General features: G+C 46.6%; 1 protein-coding gene and 1 long non-coding RNA gene across 2 annotated transcripts in view; one reads left to right on the forward strand and one right to left on the reverse strand.

The window, feature by feature from the left end:
- LIAT1 (ligand of ATE1) overlaps positions 1-2,534 on the reverse strand; it is a 101,358-nt gene extending 98,824 nt beyond the window's left edge. Inside the window, exon 1 of the mRNA XM_063957159.1 lies at positions 1,966-2,534. Coding sequence (XP_063813229.1) covers positions 1,966-2,164 — 199 coding nt within the window. The 5' untranslated portion in view covers positions 2,165-2,534. The remainder of the gene's footprint in view (positions 1-1,965) is intronic.
- On the forward strand, positions 2,413-20,570 carry LOC135050897 (uncharacterized). The gene is made up of 4 exons (XR_010241906.1): positions 2,413-2,645; positions 5,947-6,053; positions 20,248-20,347; positions 20,458-20,570. It is a non-coding gene; the product is annotated as an uncharacterized LOC135050897 (long non-coding RNA).
- Positions 20,571-21,563: the final 993 nt, after the last annotated feature.

Genomic DNA, 21,563 nt, shown 5'->3' on the forward strand with positions numbered 1-21,563 from the left:
GGCGTGTGAACATAGGTAAGTATGTGTGTGTCGGCAGTGTGTAATAAAGTTTTACTGTCGACGGTGTCTGTGTCCTGTTTTTATTTGGGTATTTTTTTTCCATTAGAACTACAGGTACCAGCGGGCCCGTTTTTCTCCCGCATGCTGGTACTTGTGGTTCTCCAAGTACCAGCTTGCAGGGGAGGCTTGCTGGGACTTGTAGTACTAATGGAAAAAACAATATCTTTTTTTTTGAACACAAAGGCTATCAGCCCCCCCATCCGCAGCCCATTGGATGGGGGGGGACAGCCTCGGGCTTCACCCCTGGCCCTTGGGTGGCTGGGGGGGGGGGACCCCTTGATTGAAGGGGTCCCCATTCCCCCAGGGTTCCCCGGCCAGGGGTGACTAGTTGGATATTTGATGCCACGGCCGCAGGGCACTGTATAAAAGTGACCCCCGGCTGTGGCATTATCTGTCCAGCTAGTGGAGCCCGATGCTGGTGTTAAAAATACGGGGGACCCCTTGATTGAAGGGGTCCCCATTCCCCCAGGGTTCCCCGGCCAGGGGTGACTAGTTGGATATTTGATGCCACGGCCGCAGGGCACTGTATAAAAGTGACCCCCGGCTGTGGCATTATCTGTCCAGCTAGTGGAGCCCGATGCTGGTGTTAAAAATACGGGGGACCCCTACTCGTTTTGTCCCCCGTATTTTTGGCACCAGCATCAGGCGCAGAGCCCGGTGCTGGTTTTAAAAATACGGGGGATCCCCTGTCAATTTTTTCCCCGCATTTTTAGAACCAGGACCAGCTCAATGAGCCCAAGGCTGGTTATGCTTTGGAGGGGGGACCCCACGCCATTTTTTTCCCGGATTTTACCGTTCCAGCAATAAAAAAAAAAAAAAAAAAAAAAAAATATTATTTTAAAAAATATATAAATAATATTTGTGCCTCCCCCAAAAAAAAAAAAAAACCTAATCCCTTCTAATATAAATAGATCTGCTATTCCTAAAAAAAAAAACACAAAAAAAAACATGTTTAAAAATTTTTTATTTGTTTTCACCCTCCAAAGTGTGGCGGAGTGAAAATCGCGAATTTGCTGTCTAAAAGCACTGCAGGCGAATTTCCAAACTTGAATTGAATATGCTGGAGGCGAATTGCAGCATCTGTACCATTGCAGAAAAGGCGAATTCGGAAAAAGGCGAATTGAGAAAAGGCGAATTTTGACGGGCCGTTTTTTTGCGAAAAATGACTGCACTGCATAGGCGAATTGATTTTTGGAGGCGAAAACGGCCCGGAATTCGCCTATTTTGCCAATTCGCCCGCTATTGCATATACCCCTATGCTGACAGACACAGCAAACCTTCTTGCCACAGCTCGCATTGATGTGCCATCCTGGATGAGCTGCACTACCCGAGCCACTTGTGTGGGTTGTAGATGCCATCTCATGTTACCACTAGAGTGAAAGCACCGCCAGCTTTCAAAAGTGACCAAAACATCAGCCAGAAAGCATAAGAGCTGAGAAGTGGTCTGTGGTCACCACCTGCAGAACAACTCCTTTATTGGGGGTGTCTTGCTAATTGCCTATAATTTCCACCTGTTGTCTATTCCATTTGCACAACAGCATGTGAAATTGATTGTCAATCAGTGTTGCTTCCTAAGTGGACAGCTTTATTTCACAGAAGTGTGATTGACTTGGAGTTACATTGTGTTGTTTAGGTGTTCCCTTTATTTTTTTGAGCAGTGTGTGTGTGTGTGTGTGATATATATATATATATATATATATATATATATATATATATATATATATATATATATATACACACACACAAACGCACCTGTATATATATCTACATGTAATCATGTATGATTGAAAGTTTGTCATACAGATAAACTTAGAAACGTGTATAATTATTTACTTAGTGAAAACGAATTTATGTCACAGTCAGATAATGGCTTATTTTATCATTTAGGATACAGGTCTCCCTCACCTGTCTCCTCAGTAGCAGACGATGTGCTGGAGGTGTGCTCTCTCTTCTTGCTATTGCTGGGTTTATGGTCCGTTTTCTCTTTCTTCTTGGTCTTCTTCAAGGTCCTTTCTGCAGACTGAACTGTGGCTCTAGCACCCTGTTTGCCATTAGCCCCCATCAGCTTTGCTTTGCCCCGACGACGCCCCCCAGCATATTCCATAGTTATCTATCCTATTATTGCAGTATCACAGCTGCAGCCAAGTGCACGGGGTCACTGAACACTTTCTTGAAGCCATAGAAGATTTTCACAGACACTGATGTATATAGTAACAGCTTGCGCGTTTTCACGATGTTAACTTGTCTGCGTTATCTCCCATATGCACCCATGTATTATATAGCAGGGAGCAGCGGCTCATTGCAGCCCGCTCTCCGCCCGCACGTGTTCAAAGTACCAGGACGCGTCTCCATGGTAACCGGGCGGTGTCCTCCACTGTGCGACTGGCTGCCAGAGCAATAATCAGTTCAGCGTGTACAGAAGGGGGTGCCTGCTGCCCGCCAATAGCCACACCACTGCTGCCCGAGACAGGAGGAGAAGGTGTTTGCCGTGTGTTACTACAGGGGTAGCGCCGTGCTGACTGTAAAAAGGCATACATTAGTCATAGTACGTCACTGCCGCAGCTGTACTATGTTACATGTATGAGGTGAGGTTACTGCCATGTGTACCATGTGTACTAAGCTGCAGCAGCAGCAGCATCCTGAATTATTTGACATTTTGGTACTTTGTTATTTTACACGTTGCACAGTAAGTTTCACAAAACATGACTCAAATCTAATAAAAGAACCAGAATGGGTCATAATGATCAGGGGCCAGACTGCAAGTAATAATTAAGTTTTCAATTTGCTGCTGGTTGCTGGAGCAGTTCATAATTTTTCTGGTGCAGAGACAGCTGATCCGAAAATCGGCTGTCCCTGAGAAATCTTCTGACACCGTTCACACATGTACTCAGTGGCAAACGCAGGATTTTCATGGGGGGGAGGGAGGGTTCCGTACATGTGTTATATATATATATATATATATATACATACATATACTGTTTGTTGGACCGGCACTCACCCTTCAGCGTTTGCTTAGCTCCGGTGCCCTCTGGAAATATTGTATATGTATCTCACATCAAACAAGCAGCGGCACTCGGAGACTTTATCATAGTGAAAAATCAAATGTGAAATTTAATCCATATCACAGCAAGGCCAACGTTTCGGGGCTTGTTAACCCCTTTGTCAAGGTGAGTCAAAAGTGAAATACAAATAAAAACACATTACCTTATAGGGTGATGAAGACCCGCCCGCGGGAACTGAAGTGTGGGTTCGGGAACGCGCCATGCCTCCGTTCCGTGTGCAGAGTGATGTCGTCAGCCCGCAGTGGCGTGGTGCATCCCCCTTCCATTGGTTGCCTGCATCACCATGGCAACCTGGTCGTGGTCGCGCTAAGCTCTCCCGGCGTCCTAGGAAACGAGGACGCCGAGAGAGCTTAGCGCGACCACGACCAGGTTGCCATGGTGATGCAGGCAACCAATGGAAGGGGGATGCACCACGCCACTGCGGGCTGACGTCATCACTCTGCACCCTGCACACGGGATGGAAGCATGGCGCGTTCCCGAACCCACACTTCAGTTCCCGCGGGCGGGTCTTCTTCACCCTGTAAGGTAATGTGTTTTTATTTGTATTTCACTTTTGACTCACCTTGACAAAGGGGTTAACAAGCCCCGAAACGTTGGCCTTGCTGTGATATGGATTAAATTTCACATTTGATTTTTCACCATGATAAAGTCTCCGAGTGCCGCTGCTTGTTTGATGTGAGATACACATACATATATATATATATATATATATATATATATATATATATATATACAATCATGTGACCGGCACTCCTATTCCAATGGATAACTGGTCCCGGTGCCCTCATAAAGGTGAATGTAGACAAATTGTAGAATGCGGCACTCAGGAAAAAATACAGCATAGGCAAATTTCGTATCAACGTTTCAATCTTATTAGATTGTCTTCAGGATACAGGCATAACAAATAAATCGTGACTTACCCGAACTTTATACCCTTCACCGTGTTCAAAACGGGATCACGCCGTTCACCACGCTGCGGCTCTGGCTGTGTCCCATTTAGATGACGTCATCGCGTATAGACGCGACGCACGTCCACCCAGCTAGTGCGTGTGTATCGTAACTATGGCAACCCGGCAAAACATAATACTGTAACAGAAAGAATGATCAAAGATACAGGATATAGCAATCCACATCAACTAGATCCAGCAAGTTCTATATCACAGATTAAATAGCGATTATAACACAGTACATCTACAGCTTGTATATCTGTGCTTAAGACAGCACGATATTTTGTGTCCACAACAAAATTAAATTAAAATTAATTTAAACTGCATACAAGTTGTAGGGAAAAAAATACCTAATAACATGATAGTGTAAAGATCTCATTGAGACCCCTGGGGTGGATAACATCGAGGCGATGGATCCATGCATTTTCACGTTTAATTAACATCGCATCACGATCACCTCCTCTTTTTAGAGGTGGAATGTGGTCGATCATGCGGTAACGCAAACTTGGAAGCGTATGTCTGGCTTCTTGGAAATGGCGAGCAACAGGTTGTTCGCTATAGCCATTTTCGATGGCTGCCTTAATCGATGACCTATGAGCAGCCATCCTTTCTTTAAATTTGCGTTTAGTTTTCCCTATATAGGTGAGACCACAGGGACATATATTCTGATAAATTACAAAAGTACTGTCACAGGTGAGATGACGTTGAATGCAGTATTACTTTCCAGACTGTGGGTGATTAAAAGAATCACCTTGAATCAAGAATTTACAAGTGGTGCAAGAGCACTTAAAGCACCCTGTTTTTTTCTTTAAAAAATTCTTGACTGAGGACTGTATAGGTGTAGAGGTAATGTCAGATTTAACCAAATGATCATGTAGATTTTTGGCTCTGGAATAGCAAGGCATCAAAGATGTATCTGACAGCTGTAAGTCAGGATCAGTAGTGACTACATGCCAATGCTTCTTGGAGATACGATTAATGATGGGTGACCTATGTGTATATCTATTAACCCATGGAAATTTCTTTGAACTTGCTTTAGATACAGGATCTTTCTTTTTTAACAGTAATAATCTATCTTGACTCAGCGCTGACACTTTAGCATTCTGTAACAGTTTAAATGAATACCCCCTCCTCAAAAATTTGGTGATTAATTCATCAATTTGAGTAATGGCTGTCTCACGACAGCTATTGATACGTAATATGCGTATCATTTGTGAATAGGGGAGGCCGCGTTTAAGACTGGCAGGATGATTACTTTGATATTGTAAGATGGTATTCCTGTCAGTATCTTTGGAATAAAGAGTGGTAGTGATTTTTCCCTCAACTATACCAATTTGGACATCTAAGAAATGTATGGTATCTTGGCTCATGGTGGAGGAAAGTTTGACCGGCGTTGAAGATATATTGTTTGCTTCAATTAAATCAACAAATTCACGCTGGGTCCCTGTCCAGATTAACAAAATATCGTCAATATATCTAGTATAGAAAAATATTTTAGATGAAATGGAGGAATTTGCAAAAAATAATTGATCTTCAATCAAAAACATATATGCATTAGCATATGTCGGTGCCACTGAAGCACCCATGGCGCAACCTTGTTTTTGAAGAAAATACCTGTTGTTAAACATAAAAAAATTCTTGGTAAGTATAAACTCCAACATTAACAAAAAAATTTCAATATGTGCCAGGTCAAATTTACCTCCAGATAACAATAATTGTCTAATGGCCATTAGGCCAACAGAATGCGGTATGATGGTATATAAGCTAGAGACGTCAAGCGAAACCAACCAAGCTTGATCAGGAATATTGACCAGCAGTGCTAACTTATTAAGTAATGATGTAGTATCACTTAAATAATTTTTATGTTGTTGAACCAGTGGTTGCAGCACAGAATCTAGGAAGATAGAAAGAGGTTGAAGTAATGAGCCACGGGCGGAGATTATTGGACGACCCGGTGGAGGGATACCCTCTTTATGCACCTTAGGTAAGATGTATAATATAGGAACAATGGGGTTATCTGGTAATAAAATTTTTATCCATGAATCCTCCAATAATCTTGCGTCCACACCCATGGTGAGCAACTCTTTAAGTTCCTTAACATAATAAGCTGATGGATCCTTATCAAGTAACATATAGACATTAGAGTCACTCAATTGGCGGTCAATTTCCTTGATATAGTCTAAACGATCTAAAAGGACTATACCGCTCCCAGCACCGCAGTGTCAGTGACATGTACGTTAAAATCTGGCACTGTGGGGTCGTTTATGTTTCTGGCACTGTGGGGGCATATCTGCACTGTGGGGGCATTATGTTTCTGGCACTGTGGGGGCATATCTGCACTGTGGGGGCATTATGTTTCTGGCACTGTGGGGGCATATCTGCACTGTGGGGGCATTATGTTTCTGGCACTGTGGGGGCATATCTGCACTGTGGGGGCATTATGTTTCTGGCACTGTGGGGGCATATCTGCACTGTGGGGGCATTTATGTTTCTGGCACTGTGGGGGCATATCTGCACTGTGGGGGCATTTATGTTTCTGGCACTGTGGGGGCATATCTGCACTGTGGGGGGCATTATGTATCTGGCACTGTGGGGGCATATCTGCACTGTGGGGGCATTATGTTTCTGGCACTGTGGGGGCATATCTGCACTGTGGGGGCATTATGTTTCTGGCACTGTGGGGGCATATCTGCACTGTGGGGGCATTATGTTTCTGGCACTGTGGGGGCATATCTGCACTGTGGGGGCATTATGTTTCTGGCACTGTGGGGGCATATCTGCACTGTGGGGGCATTTATGTTTCTGGCACTGTGGGGGCATATCTGCACTGTGGGGGCATTTATGTTTCTGGCACTGTGGGGGCATATCTGCACTGTGGGGGCATTTATGTTTCTGGCACTGTGGGGGCATATCTGCACTGTGGGGGCATTTATGTTTCTGGCACTGTGGGGGCATATCTGCACTGTGGGGGCATTTATGTATCTGGCACTGTGGGGGCATATCTGCACTGTGGGGGCTTTTATGTTTTGTGGCACGGCGGGCATTTATTTATCTGGCACTGTGGGGGCATTTATGTTTTGTGGCACTGGGGGCATTTATGTATCTGGCACTTATGTATCTGGCACTGTGGGGTCACTGATTTATCTGGCACTGTGGGGTCATTGATGCATCTGGCACTGTGGGGGCACTTATGTATCTGGCATTGTGGGGGCATTTATGTATCTGGCACTGGGGACATATCTGCACTGTGTGGCCATTTATGTATCTGGCACTGCTGGGGGGCATGTCACGTGTAGCTGGCACTGCTGGGGGGTATGTCACGTGTAGCTGGCACTGCTGGGGGGCATGTCACGTGTAGCTGGCACTGCTGGGGGGCATGTCACGTGTAGCTGGCACTGCTGGGGGGCATATCATGTAGTGTATCTACTAGGCGTCTGTGGCTAGGCAATGTGTCTAACGTGCGCTGCCTGGCGCAAAGTGTCTAATGTGCTCTGCCTGGCGCAAAGTGTCTAATGTGCTCTGCCTGGCGCAAAGTGTCTATCGTGCTCTGCCTGGCGCAAAGTGTCTAACGTGCTCTGCCTGGCGCAAAGTGTATAGGAGGTTCTACCTGGTGCAATGTGTATTAGCTGCACTACTATGTGGTGTAATGCGAATTGCCACTATTCTGTGGTCATGCACCTTCCCCACGAAGCAACGCCCCTAAATTTTTGCTGCGCGCCTTCGGCGCGCACTGTCCCTGCTTCAGCATGTGGGTGGAGGAGCACCAAGCATTACAGTATGTACATCATTTTTCCCTCCTTACTTAAAAATGTGCCCTCCTTGTGATCAGCACCCTGCCCTAAAACGTGAACACTATCATGTGTAGCTGGCACTGCTGGGGGGCCTATTGTGTGTAGCTGGCACTGTTGTGGGGCATGTCATGTGTAGCTGGCACTGCTGCGGGGCATGTCATGTGTAGCTGGCACTGCTACGGGGCATGTCATGTGTAGCTGGCACTGCTGCGGGGCATGTCATGTGTTGCTGGCACTGCTGCGGGGCATGTCATGTGTAGCTGGCACTACACTGGAGACATTTTGTGTAAGGAACACTACTGTGGCTGTTCTGCATAAGGCTGCTAATTGTGTGCATAGAGGGGGTGTGAAAAAATATATTTATTTATAGTTTAATAATATGAAGTTACGAGGCCACACCCACTTTCCCAGGAGACCACGCCCACTTTCCCCAAAGCGCACGCGCCTTCGGCGCGCGCTTAGGGGTTGGGGGGCGCTTTTACATTTTCTCGCTCAGGGTGCTAGTAGGCCTGGAGCCGGCCCTGTCCTGACATACTGTACAGTATGTAAGAGACATACCTGCAGATTCACTGTGAGTGCTGAACACCGCCGCGGCCTCACCCGACTGTTTCAAACAAGCCCCATGTATTGCCAGTGCTTGAGAGGAGCTGCTCGCTTTGCTGCAGCTCCACCTACAGGCAGCCAGCAGCTAGCTTCTCACTGTCACACGGACAATGTAAGGAGCCGAAGAGGAGCCTCTCCTTCTAAAAAAAAAAAAAAAAAACGTCCTCCAGCGGCGATGGATCAGCGGCCAGGGGGGGTTTCTAGGTACTCGGAACCCCCCCCCCCTGCTTGCGCGTGTGGCACTGGCTCAGGCGGAAGGTGCTGGGAAGTGGCAAATAGATCCAAACGGATTCCTCTTCGCAACTGGGACTTCTTCCCGTCAGGAAGAGGCGGTGTCCAGGAACAAACGCCATCTGGAGATGGCGAATGCTCCCACAATCAAGCTCAGAAAATACTGCATTTTCGAAGCTCAGTGAATTTAGGTCCCCATACTAGTGGGCCAGATTGGGAGTCAAAGGTAAGCAGGAAATATCTGTGATATCGCCTACTTTACCTTTTTAATGAATGGCACAGAGACTTCTTTTATACAAAACTAGGTGAAAAACTTTAAATTCCACCTGCTTTTGTATAAATTAAGTGATGACAGACCCCTTAGAGGTCTATTTATCATTAATCGCATATTTAAAGCAATCTGGGCGCGATACTAGCTCCCAGGATTGCATCGCAATATATGATTGTACTGGGCCAATGTGTTATAGAGCACCAGCAAGGACAGCAACTCCGAAAGGTGTTCTAAGTGTGGAAAACGGGATTACTTCGTGTGCACCGTGCTGCCCGGCCACACATGCACAGCAGCCATTTCCGGGGATGGTTCTGGGGGAACCCTCTGCTGGCTAGCTTTGGGAAGCATAGCTCATAGACTACAATGGGCTACCGCCATCTTTGCTTTGCCCTCCGGAAATTGGTAAATCTAGCAGCATTGCATGCCCCATAGAAACCTATGGAGGATACGGCTGCTAGTGGGAACGAAGGGATTGCACAAGGTATCTCTGATACCTGCTGCGATCCCTCATACATACATTAGGTGATATTAAATACCTGCGGGTAACCCGCGAAATATGTATTTTCAGGGAACAAGCCGCAAATATTTTTTGCTAAATGGACCCCTCACTCAGTATCTATAGATAGAAATAGGTTCTACTTCTATCAGGGCAGTTTGTATTATCCATTGCAGTTGGAACTGGATACAGTACATACTGTATGACAACTATTGACCTCATGACTGCATTACCCTCAAAACAGCCTAGCGTGAACACTAGGTACTGGTTTTAGCAGGGCGCCACGCCCTGCCCGATTTTTTAAGGGCCAGATGTACCCTGCCCCTTTAGTGATGTCCTGCTAAAACTGCCTTCCTGGTGCCAAGCTGCTGCGTGAATAGATGCCATCTATTCACATTTAAGTGATAGCTTGGGAGAAGCTCAGCACTTTCGTAATTGCTGGGCACACCCCTAGTGATGTTGAGGGGACCGCCCCACCCCCAATAGTGACAATAGCAGGGCCTCATCCCTCTCCTCAGACGAAGGCACGCACGCACGTATTGCTCTGGCACCTCTGTGCCCTGCCCACATCTTAGGGGGAACACTACGTACAGTACATGCACACAAGTGTACTTACAAATGTAACTTGTGTAAAATACACCCAATCCAGAATTCAGTGAACCATATGCTTACGAGTTCAATATATTTTGTTGACATGAGAATATGCTTAGCATGTTAACATTGACTATGTCGATATGATTAGAATGTTGATAAAATAGTCCCATTGTGTAGCGATCACTTACCTGCAAGCTGGTCTCTTGCAGTACTGGTAATTTTTTCTTTATCCTATTCCTAGCCATACATTAGTACGACTTACATTAACTATTCTCCACATTCGGCATCAGTTATTTCACCTTTCTCTTACGTCCTAGGGGGTACTGGGAATCCATTTAGTACCATGCGGCATAGAAGGGTTCACTAGGAGCCATGGGCACTATAGAAGTTTGAATGTGTGTGCTGGCTCCTCCCTCTATGCCCCTCCTACCAGACTCAGTTTAGAAAATGTGCCCGGAAGAGCCGGTCACGTCTCTGAAAGTTCCTGAAGAGTTTTCTGCATTTATTTTAAAAAGTTTGTTATTTTCAGGCAGGACTGGATGGCAATAGCCTGCCTGCTTTGTGGGACTTAGGGGGGGCGATGGCCCAGCCCCACTAAGAGTTAATGGTCCCGTTCCCCCGCTGACAGGACGCTAGCTCCTGAGGGAACTATTCGCAAGCCCCACCACAGCAAGCGTACATTCCCGCAGCACACCGCCACCCCTAACAGAGGCAGAAGAATGAAGAGTGGTGAGTACTAAGCCGGCGTCCCTGTTAGCAGGTCACAAGCCATTATGGCGACATGAGAGTATGGGGACGCATGGCTTCTAAATGGGGCAGACTGAGTCTCCTGACTAAGTACACTATAGTGTATACAGTTCCCAGACTGGCACCACAGCCATAAAAGGGGACTGACTCCATTTTATGCACACAGACACATAAAGCCAGTATAAAGAAGAGCGGGAAGACCGCGCGCCATTGAAGGGATGGCGCTTCACTATGAGCGGATCCAGCAGCTCACAAGCGCCATTTTCCATACTGCAGCTGACACGGACACTGACTGACAGGGATGCGCAGATCCTCCGGAAAGCCTCCAGTTTACCTCAGCGGTACCAGGGGGTTATAGAGGGGGGGGGGGGGAGAGCGATTTCTAGTGTACTTAGTCCCTAATCTAGATACTTAGTCTGCGACCCAGCTAAGCTTGGTATTAGCAATAAGGGTGCCATGTACTCGTTCCATACTCTCTGTGTGTCTCTGGAAGGACTCATTGTGGGTTAATTGTGCTCTTAACCTTTTCCTGTGTGTGTGCTGTCACTGCTGCAGTATGTCAGGCAAAGAGTGTGTTTCATGTAAGGCACAGTGTTCCTCTTCTCCAGGGGGTTCACTAGTGTGTACTCAGTGTAGTATCCCTTCCTAGGCTAGTGGGGCAGAGCCAGCATGGCTGGACTCCATTAGGGGAATGATTTCCACCATTTCTACAAAAATATATCATAATGAGAAGGAGACACAATACTTAAGGCAGCCTGTGGATGAGTTTATGAAAAAGGACTCAGTACCCAGACCAGCGTCTCAGTCCTCAAAAACGTACTTTGGCCCATATACTGCATTCTGACTTTGATGATGAAGGGTCAGAAATGGAGAAAGGGGAGGTGCACATAGAGGTAGGGGAGGGTACTCTTTCACAGGGTGTAGAGGCTCTCATAGATGCTATCAGAGAAGTTCTAAATATCCCTGATAAGTTTACAGATAAGAGTGAGCAATCTTACGTTAATATTAAAAAATCCTCAGCCAATGTTCCTGTGTCAAAGGAACTAAATACCCTGTTTGAAGAACAGTGGGTTAATCCAGATAAGAAATTTCAGATTCCCAGGCGGTTGTTACCATCTTTTCCTTTTCCTCCTGAGGATAGGAAAAAATGGGAAAATCCACCAGTAGTGGATGCCTCAGTCTCCAGACTTTCACGTAAAATGGTACTACCTGTGCCTGGTGCTGTCTCCCTAAAAGATACGGCTGATCGCAAGATTGAGACTACACTCAAATCCTTGTATACTGCTGCCGGGGTGGCCCAGAGACCCACTGTAGCATGTGGGTGGATTACAAGAGCCATTGCTAAATGGTCAGATAATTTAATTGATGGGTTAGACACCTTACCTCAAGAGGAAATTATTTTGCTCCTGCAATATACAGTATACAAGACTCTGAACTTTATGGTGGAAACCATAAAAGAAATAGGTTTGCTTAATGCACGCACTACAGCTATGGCAGTGTCGGCACGCAGAGGATTATGGCTACATCAGTGGACTGCTGAAACGGACTCCAGGAAAGGAGTGGAAGGCCTACCATTCACAGGAGAGGCCCTATTTGGAGATGAACTCGACAAATGGATCTCCCGAGCTACTGCGGGTAAGTCCACATACCTACCTTCTGCATCTTTGCCAGCTAAGAAGGCCTGCTCAGGACCTAATCTACAGTCCTTTCGGACTGCCAAGTTTAGAGGCAAGGCCAGAGGTTCTTCTACCGCAACAAGAGGTGCTAGAGGTAAATCACGCAAACCAGCGACTGCTGATTCACAGGAGCAGGGCTTAGGCTCTACTTCCTCAAAACCTTCCTCATGATGGTGGATTGCGATGCCTGGAAGATATGAGTGTGGGAGCCTGGCTAAAATACTTCAGTCACATCTGGACAGGGTCGAGCCAGGATCCCTGGGTCATAGACATTATATCCCAAGGTTACAGACTGGAGTTCCAGGAGCTCCCACCTCACAGATTCTTCAAATCAGGCTTACCAGTTTCACAAGAGGCGAGAGTAAACTACACGACGCCATTCAAAAACTATTACAGACCAAGGTCATTATTCCAGTTCCACCTCATCTACACAACAAGGGTTACTATTACAGCTTGTTTGTAGTACCGAAACTGGACGGTTCGGTAAGACCGATTCTGAACCTCAAGTCATTGAACCCGTACTAACGTGTGTTCAAATTCAAGATGGAGTCGTTGAGAGCGGTTATCTCAGGTCTGGAGGAGGGGGAATTCTTAGTGTCTCTGGATGTCAAGGATGCGTACCTTCACATTCCGATCTGGCCGCCTCAACAGGCTTATCTACGGTTTGCTCAGCAGGACTGCCGCTACCAGTTTCAGGCCCTGCCATTTGGTCTCTCCACGGCACCGATGGTGTTCACCAAGGTGATAGTAGAGATGATGATGTTGCTCCGCAGACAGGGAGTGAACATAGTTCTGTACTTGGACGATCTTCAGATAAAGGCACCGTCCCGGGAACAGCTGTTGGAGAACATTGCTCTCTCAGCCAGATTACTCCTGGATCATGGGTGGATTCTGAACCTGCCAAAATCTCACCTAGAACCAACGCAGAGGCTTCAGTTCCTGGGAATGCTACTGGTCACAGAGTCTCAGAAAGTATTCCTTCCTTTGGAAAAGGCAATGGTAATCCAGTCAATGGTTCGGGACGTCTTGATCCGACCCAAATCTCAGTGCATCTCTGCATACGCCTTCTGGGGAAAATGGTGGCTTCTTATGAAGCAATTCAGTACAGAAGGTTTCATGCGAGGCTCTTCCAGCTAGATTTGTTGGACAAATGGTCTGGATCGCATCTTTACATGCACCAGAGGATTTTGTCACTAAAAGCCAGGATCTCCCTCCTATGGTGGCTATAGACTTCTCACCTAGTCGAGGGTCGGAGGTTCAGGATTCAGAATTGGATTCTGCTAACTGCAGACGCAAGCCTTAGAGGTTGTGGAGCAGTCACCCAGGGGGTGCAGTTTCAGGGAAGATGGTCAAGTCAGGAAGTTGTACTTCCAATAAACATCCTGGAACTCAGGGTTATCTACAACTCCTTTCTGCAGGCCTCATCTCTTCTTCAGAATCAGGACATTCAGGTCCAGTCGGACAATGTGACGGCGGTGACGTACATAAACTGACAGGGCGGAACGAAAAGTAGAGCCGCAATGCCAGAGATGTCAAGAATTCTCCTCTGGGCGGAAAAACATGCTGTGGCGTTGTCGGCGATCTTCATTCCGGGAGTAGACAACTGGGAAGCACACTTTCTCAGAAGACACGAACTGCACCCAGGGGAATGGGGCCTCCACCTGGAGATGTTCCAGTGGTTAACACGTCAGTGGGGGTATCCACAGATCGACATGATGACCTCTCAACTCAACAATAAGCTCAAGCGGTGATATCTCCGTGGGTTTACCAGCTGATGTACTTGTTCCTCCCATTCCTCTGATCCCAAGAATTCTAAAAAGAATAAAAAGGGAAAAGGTTCAAGCAATCCTCATTGCTCCGGACTGGTCACGAAGGGCCTGGTATGCGGATCTTCTCGAGATCTTGATCGAAGATCTGTGGCCTCTGCCTCTTCAATAGAATTTTCTGCAGCAGGGTCCACTCATCTATCAAGACTTACCATGGCTACGTTTAACGGCATAGACGTTGAACAGTTGATTCTAGCCAGGAGAGGGATTCTTGACAAGGTGATCCCAACTATGATCCAAGCCAGAAAGGGGGTAACGTTTAAACATTACCATCGTATTTGGAAAAAATATGTCTATTGGTGTGAGAGCAGACAATATTCTGTGGTGGAATTTCATCTGAGACGTTTCCTGCTTTTTCTGCAATCGGGAGTTGACGTGGGCCTACGCCTATGCTCCATTAAAGTTCATATTTCCGCCTTGTCTATTTTCTTTCAGAAACAATTGGCTTCTCTCCCTGAGGTCCAGACGTGCTTAAAAGGCACCTTGGGATCTCAATTTGGTGCTGTAGTTCCTTCAATCGGACTGGTTTGAACCGTTGCAAGAGGTTGACGTAAAGTAGCTTACGTGGACGACCATCACACTGTTGGCCTTGGCTTCAGCAAGACGTGTATCGCAGCTGGGGGCGTTGTCTTATAAGAGCTCCTTCTTAATTTTCCATGAGAACAGAGTTGAACTTAGGACTCATCAGCAATTTCTTCCTAAGGTGGTGTCCGTGTTTCACATCAACCAACCTATTGTGGTTCCAGCTGTTAAGGACACCTCTGCTACTTCAAAGTCTTTGGATGTCGTAAGGGCTTAGAAGGTCTATGTGAAGAGAACAGCTCGTCACAGAAAATCGGAGTCGCTGTTCGTTATCTAAGCTCTGGTACAATCCTGTCTGTTCCAGCTACGCAACATTGCTCATATCAGGCCATTTCTCTCCCAGAACTTATCATCCACTCACTGGTCATCTCACGACTCGACTATTGCAATGTTCTCCTCACTGGCCTCGCTTGCTCCCATCTTGCTCCCCTCCAATCTGTCCTGAACTCCGCAGCTAGGCTTATCTTCCTCTCCCGCCGTTCACATCTGCCACTCCCCTTCAACAAAATCTACACTGGCTCTCATACCCCTACAGAATCTTCTTCAAACTCCTCACCCTCACATACAAGGCTATCTCTAATTCCACTGCTCCCTACATCTCCAACCTCCTCTCCCTTCATACTCCCTCCCGCCCTCTACACTCGACCAATGACCATCGCCTCTCCACCGCCCTGGTCACTACTTCCCATGCTCGAGTTCAAGACTATGCCTGTGCTGCACCCCTTCAGTGGAACGCACTCCCCAGCTCCATTAGACTCTCCCCTACCTTGCAAAGCTTCAAATGGGCACTAAAAACCCACCTATTCATCAAAGCATACCCTCTCGATGCATAACCTAGTCCTGAGGCCGCTCCTCCATCCCCCTGCCTCATGCCTTGAACATCGCCGCTTTGCTTGCATCAGGCTACCTCCCGCTTGCATGTCATGTCATCTGTCTGTCGACCCTTCCCACTAGATTGTTAGCTCTTCAGAGCAGGGCCCTCTTTCCTCTTGTTATCTAAGCCATCTTCTCAACACATTTCACTCACAGCTCTCCCCTACTCAGCGACCATCTTTACCGCTTTTTCTCCTGCTGGTAAAGGCTCATCTCCATCTATGGCCACCAGCCCCTAGTAGTACGATGATCACTCCCTCACTACTTACATCTTAGCTGTATTATGTCTTTAGAATGTGTGGTGCTCCTTGTTACCTGTACTCTATTTTTGTTATTTATTTACTGTAATGCTAAGTTTGTCTCCCTGTACTGTCCTCTGTACGGCGCTGCGAAACACGTGTGGCGCCTTATAAATAAAATGTAATAATAATAATAATAATCCCAATAAAATTGGGTGTCCTGCTTCAAAGCAGTCCATTGCACGCTGGATCAGGCTCACTATCCAGCATGCTTATTCCACGGCAGGTTTGCTGATTCCGAAATCTGTTCAAGCCCACTCTACTAGGTCGGTGCGTTCCTCTTGGGCGGCTGCCCGGGGTGTCTCGCCTTTACAGCTCTACTGAGCAGCTACTTGGTCATGTTCGAAAACGTTTGCTAAGTTTTACAAGCTCGATACTTTGGCCTCTGCGGACCTTCAGTTTGGTCAATCAGTTCTGCAGGAACCTCAGCACTCTCCCACCCTGTTTGGGAGCTTTGGTACTTCCCCATGGTACTAAATGGATTCCCAGTATCCCCTAGGACGTAAGAGAAAACAGGATTTTAATTACCTACCAGTAAATCTCTTTCCCGTAGTCCGTAGGGGATACTGGGCGCCCGCCCGGTGCTTCGTTTTTCCTGCTCTGATGTGTGTCCCTGTTTGCAAGTTTGGTTAGCATGGCTTTCCTCTTGTTCTGGTTGTGCTGGTTCGAATTCTCATCACTTTCCTATTCTATATCCTTCTCTCAAAGTATGTCCGTCTCCTCGGGCACAGTTTCCTAGACTGAGTCTGGTAGGAGGGGCGTAGAGGGAGGAGCCAACACACACATCCAAACTTCTATAGTGCCCATGGCTCCTAGCGGACCCGTCTATACCCCATGGTACTAAATGGATTCCCAGTATCCCCTACGGACTACGAGAAAAGGATTTACTAGTAGGTAATTCAAATCCTATTTTCTCCTATAGCTATGGTCCCAAATGCAACTGTCACTGGATCACTGAACAGTGAGTCAGTCTTCAGAGACACCCGGTTTACTGTACCTTTAAGCGCCACTGATATCAGGGAATAATGTCACAACGCTGTTAGTGTGCTGGAAATGTGTGCTCCGTGTATGAGGATACATCTGTAGGTGGATAAGTTTGAATGGCATGTGGGAAGGTCTGACTGGTATGTGCGGGCTATGGGGGTCATTCCGAGTTGTTCGCTCGCAAGCTGCTTTTAGCAGCTTTGCACACGCTAAGCCGCCGCCTACTGGGAGTGAATCTTAGCATATCAAAATTGCGAACGAAAGATTAGCAGAATTGCGAATAGACACTTCTTAGCAGTTTCTGAGTAGCTTCAAACTTACTCGGCATCTGCGATCAGTTCAGTGCTTGTCGTTCCTGGTTTGACGTCACAAACACACCCAGCGTTCGCCCAGACACTCCCCCATTTCTCCAGCCACTCCCGCGTTTTTCCCGGAAACTGTAGCGTTTTTTCGCACACTCCCATAAAACGGCCTGTTTCCGCCCAGAAACACCCACTTCCTGTCAATCACACTCCGATCACCAGAACGAAGAAATAACCTCGTAATGCCGTGAGTAAAATTTCTAACTGCATAGCAAATTTACTTGGCGCAGTCGCACTGCGAACATTGTGCATGCGCATTAGCGACTAATCGCTCTGTTGCGAGAAAAAAATACAGAGCGAACAACTCGGAATGACCCCCTATGTGTAGAAGTCTGAGTAGCATATGAGGAGGTGGGTCTTTTTGGTATGTGGGTGGTATGTGAGGAGGTTTGGGTGTCATGAGGGAAGAATGTTTAAAGGTCTGAGTGGTATGTGGGGGGCATGTGTAGAGGTATAACTGGCATGTGTAGGGCGTGTGCGGAGGTCTAAATTGCGTTTGGGAGATGTGCAGAGCATATGTGAAATCTGAGAGCATTTTATGGTAAGTGGGGTCTGAGAGCTTGTGGGAGAATTTTGTGACAAACCAAGTGTGGCATGTGGGGGAATATTGTAACTAGCCAAGAGTGCCATGTGGGGGAATATTGTAACTAGCCAAGAGTGCCATGTGGGGCAATATAGTAACTAGCGAAGAGTGCCATGTGGGGGGGAAATATTGTAACTAACCAAGCGTGGCATGTGGGGGGGAAATATTGTAACTAACCAAGCGTGGCATGTGGGGGGGAAATATTGTAACTAACCAAGCGTGGCATGTGGGGGAATATTGTAACTAGCCAAGAGTGCCATGTGGGGGAATATTGTAACTAGCCAAGAGTGCCATGTGGGGAAATATTGTAACTAGCCGAGAGTGCCATGTGGAGGAATATTGTAACTAGCCAAGAGTGCCATGTGGGGGAATATTGTAACTAGCCAAGAGTTCCATGTGGGGGAATATTATAACTAGCCAAGAGTGGCATGTGGGGGAATATTATAACTAGCCAAGAGTGGCATGTGGGGGAATATTGTAACTAGCGAAGAGTTCCATGTGGAGGAATATTGTAACTAGCCAAGAGTGGCATGTGGGAGAATATTGTAACTAGCCAAGAGTGGCATGTGGGAGAATATTGTAACTAGCCAAGAGTGCCATGTGGGGGAATATTGTAACTAGCCAAGAGTGGCATGTGAGGGACTATTGTAACTAGTGAAGAGTTCCATTTGGGGGAATATTGTAACTAGCCAAGAGTGCCATGTGAGGGAATTTTGTAACTAGCCAAGAGTGCCATGTGGGGGAATATTGTAACTAGCCAAGAGTGCCATGTGGGGGAATATTGTAAATAGCCAAGAGTGCCATGTAAGGGAATATTGTAACAAGCCAAGAGTGCCATGTGAGGGAAAATTGTAACTAGCCAAGAGTGTCATGTGGGGTAATATTGTAACTAGCCAAGAGTGCCATGTGAGGGAATATTGTAACTAGCCAAGAGTGCCATGTGAGGGAATATTGTAACTAGCAAAGAGTGGCATGTGGGGTAATATTGTAACTAGCAAAGAGTGGCATGTGGGGAAATATTGTAACTAGCCAAGAGTTCCATGTGGGGGAATATTGTAAGTAGCCAAGACTGCCATGTGGGGGAATATTGTAACTAGCGAAGAGTTCCATGTGGAGGAATATTGTAACTAGTTAAGAGTGCCATGTGGGGAAATATTGTGACTAGCCAAGAGTGGCATGTGGGAGAATATTGTAACTAGCCAAGAGTGGCATGTGGGAGAATATTGTAACTATCCAAGAGTGCCATGTGGGGGAATATTGTAACTAGCCAAGAGTGGCATGTGAGGGACTATTGTAACTAGTGAAGAATTCCATTTGGGGGAATATTGTAACTAGCCAAGAGTGCCATGTGAGGAAATATTGTAACTAGCCAAGAGTGCCATGAGGGGTAATATTGTAACTAGCCAAGAGTGCCATGTAAGGGAATATTGTAACTAGCCAAGAGTGCCATGTGAGGGAATATTGTAACTAGACAAGGGTGCCATGTGAGGGAATATTGTAACTAGCCAAGAGTGCCATGTGGGGGAATATTGTATCTACCCAAGACTGCCATGTGGGGGAATATTGTATCTACCCAAGACTGCCATGTGGGGGAATATTGTATCTACCTAAGACTGCCATGTGGGGGAATATTGTATCTACCTAAGACTGCCATGTGAGGAAATATTGTAACTAGCCAAGAGAGGCATGTGGGAGAATATTGTAACTAGCCAAGAGTGGCATGTGGGAGAATATTGTAACTAGCCAAGAGTGCCATGTGGGGGAATATTGTAACTAGCCAAGAGTGGCATGTGAGGGACTATTGTAACTAGTGAAGAGTTCCATTTGGGGGAATATTGTAACTAGCCAAGAGTGCCATGTGATGAAATATTGTAACTAGCCAAGAGTGCCATGTGGGGGAATATTGTAACTAGCCAAGAGTGCCATGTGAGGGAATATTGTAACTAGCCAAGAGTGCCATGTGAGGGAATATTGTAACTAGCCAAGGGTGCCATGTGAGGGATTATTGTAACTAGCCAAGAGTGCCATGTGGGGGAATATTGTATCTACCCAAGACTGCCATGTGGGGGAATATTGTATCTACCCAAGACTGCCATGTGGGGGAATATTGTATCTACCTAAGACTGCCATGTGGGGGAATATTGTATCTACCTAAGACTGCCATGTGGGGGAATATTGTAACTAGCCAAGAGTGCCATGTGGGGGAATTTTGGAGGGGCATTTTTAACTAAACTAAGTATAGTGTTCTATCCTTTTGAAGGTTGCCGACCTTACTCTTAAGTAAGCAGACAGAGAGTCAACTGCAAGGAAAGATTATATCTGAAGCAGGCACCCAGTGCCAGTGACCCATCAAGCTGTTGGTAAGCTGAAACTATTCAAATTGATTCAGAATTGATTTATAATGTAATTATTGCTTTTTTAGTTATTATAATTTTTATTTTTGTGTAATTTGACTACCTCTAACCATTAGTGAGTGATACCTCCCAACTGTCCCGATAATCGGACACTGTCCCACGAGGGAAGCCTTTGATCACCCGCTGCTTTGCTCTGCGCAATGGTCCATATTTCACACATCACCAAGTTGGGAGGTATGAGTAAGTATCTCTCGTGAATGATAACACTTTTCTCCGAGTTTGGACTATTGTGGCCCCCCACGTTAAGTGCATCCAAGGCCTTAATCCAGTACTGAATCTCTAGGCAATAATGACACTCTAGTATTTACACCACCATTTGTACGTTAGTCATAAGTTGTAGCCTTCTTGGACTCTCCTATTGCGGACCGACTGATAATGCAATTCACCAATTATACATACTTTCCTATTCTCCCAGAAATTGCCGGAGAGTCATGGACACTTTTTCGAGTAGTCGTCCCCCACCCTTGCAAGAGTAGGTAGATCTCCCTCATCCAGCCTGCTTTCTAGTGAAGTAGGCAGGATAGGGGGATTATCACGGTAATTGTAGCGCAATATGTAAAGGTGGGGCTAAATGATGCAAAAAAGTATGCAAGTGTGCAATTAAATGTTGTGATAACTGGTATAATTATTCATACAAATTTCTGCTGCGGGTACACTGGGCTCCACAAGGATGGACAATGGGGTGTAGAGTAGGATCTTGATCCGAGGCACCAACAGGCTCAAAGCTTTGACTGTTCCCAGAATGCACAGCGCCGCCTCCTCTATAACCCCACCTCCCTGCACAGGAGCTCAGTTTTGTAGTTGGTGCTGCAGTAAGCAGGCACTTAACAGAGGGGCTGCTCCAGGCAGCCCTAAGAAGAGCTTTTTTATGAAGAAAAAGTGAAGACTTCAAGGGCAGCAGCGGTGGTAAATGTCAGAAGACATTCACTGCTGCAGCTCCATCTCTCCCCAGCGACGCTGTACACTCACGAGCCCTGGTTGCCGGGTAACTACAGCAGGAGGCTCCGGTTTTCTTCACGTCAGGTACACACGACGGGGGCTCTCTGGGATCGCGTGGCCGTGCTTCGGGAGGTGGTAAGTGGGTCCCGCTTGCGGGACCCGGTCTTTATCACGATCTGGCGCGGTCAGTGGGAGGCAGGCCGCGCGCGCTGGTGGTGGACAC

The sequence above is a fragment of the Pseudophryne corroboree genome, chromosome 2 (assembly GCF_028390025.1).
Source record: "Pseudophryne corroboree isolate aPseCor3 chromosome 2, aPseCor3.hap2, whole genome shotgun sequence".
Classification (NCBI taxonomy): domain Eukaryota; kingdom Metazoa; phylum Chordata; class Amphibia; order Anura; family Myobatrachidae; genus Pseudophryne; species Pseudophryne corroboree.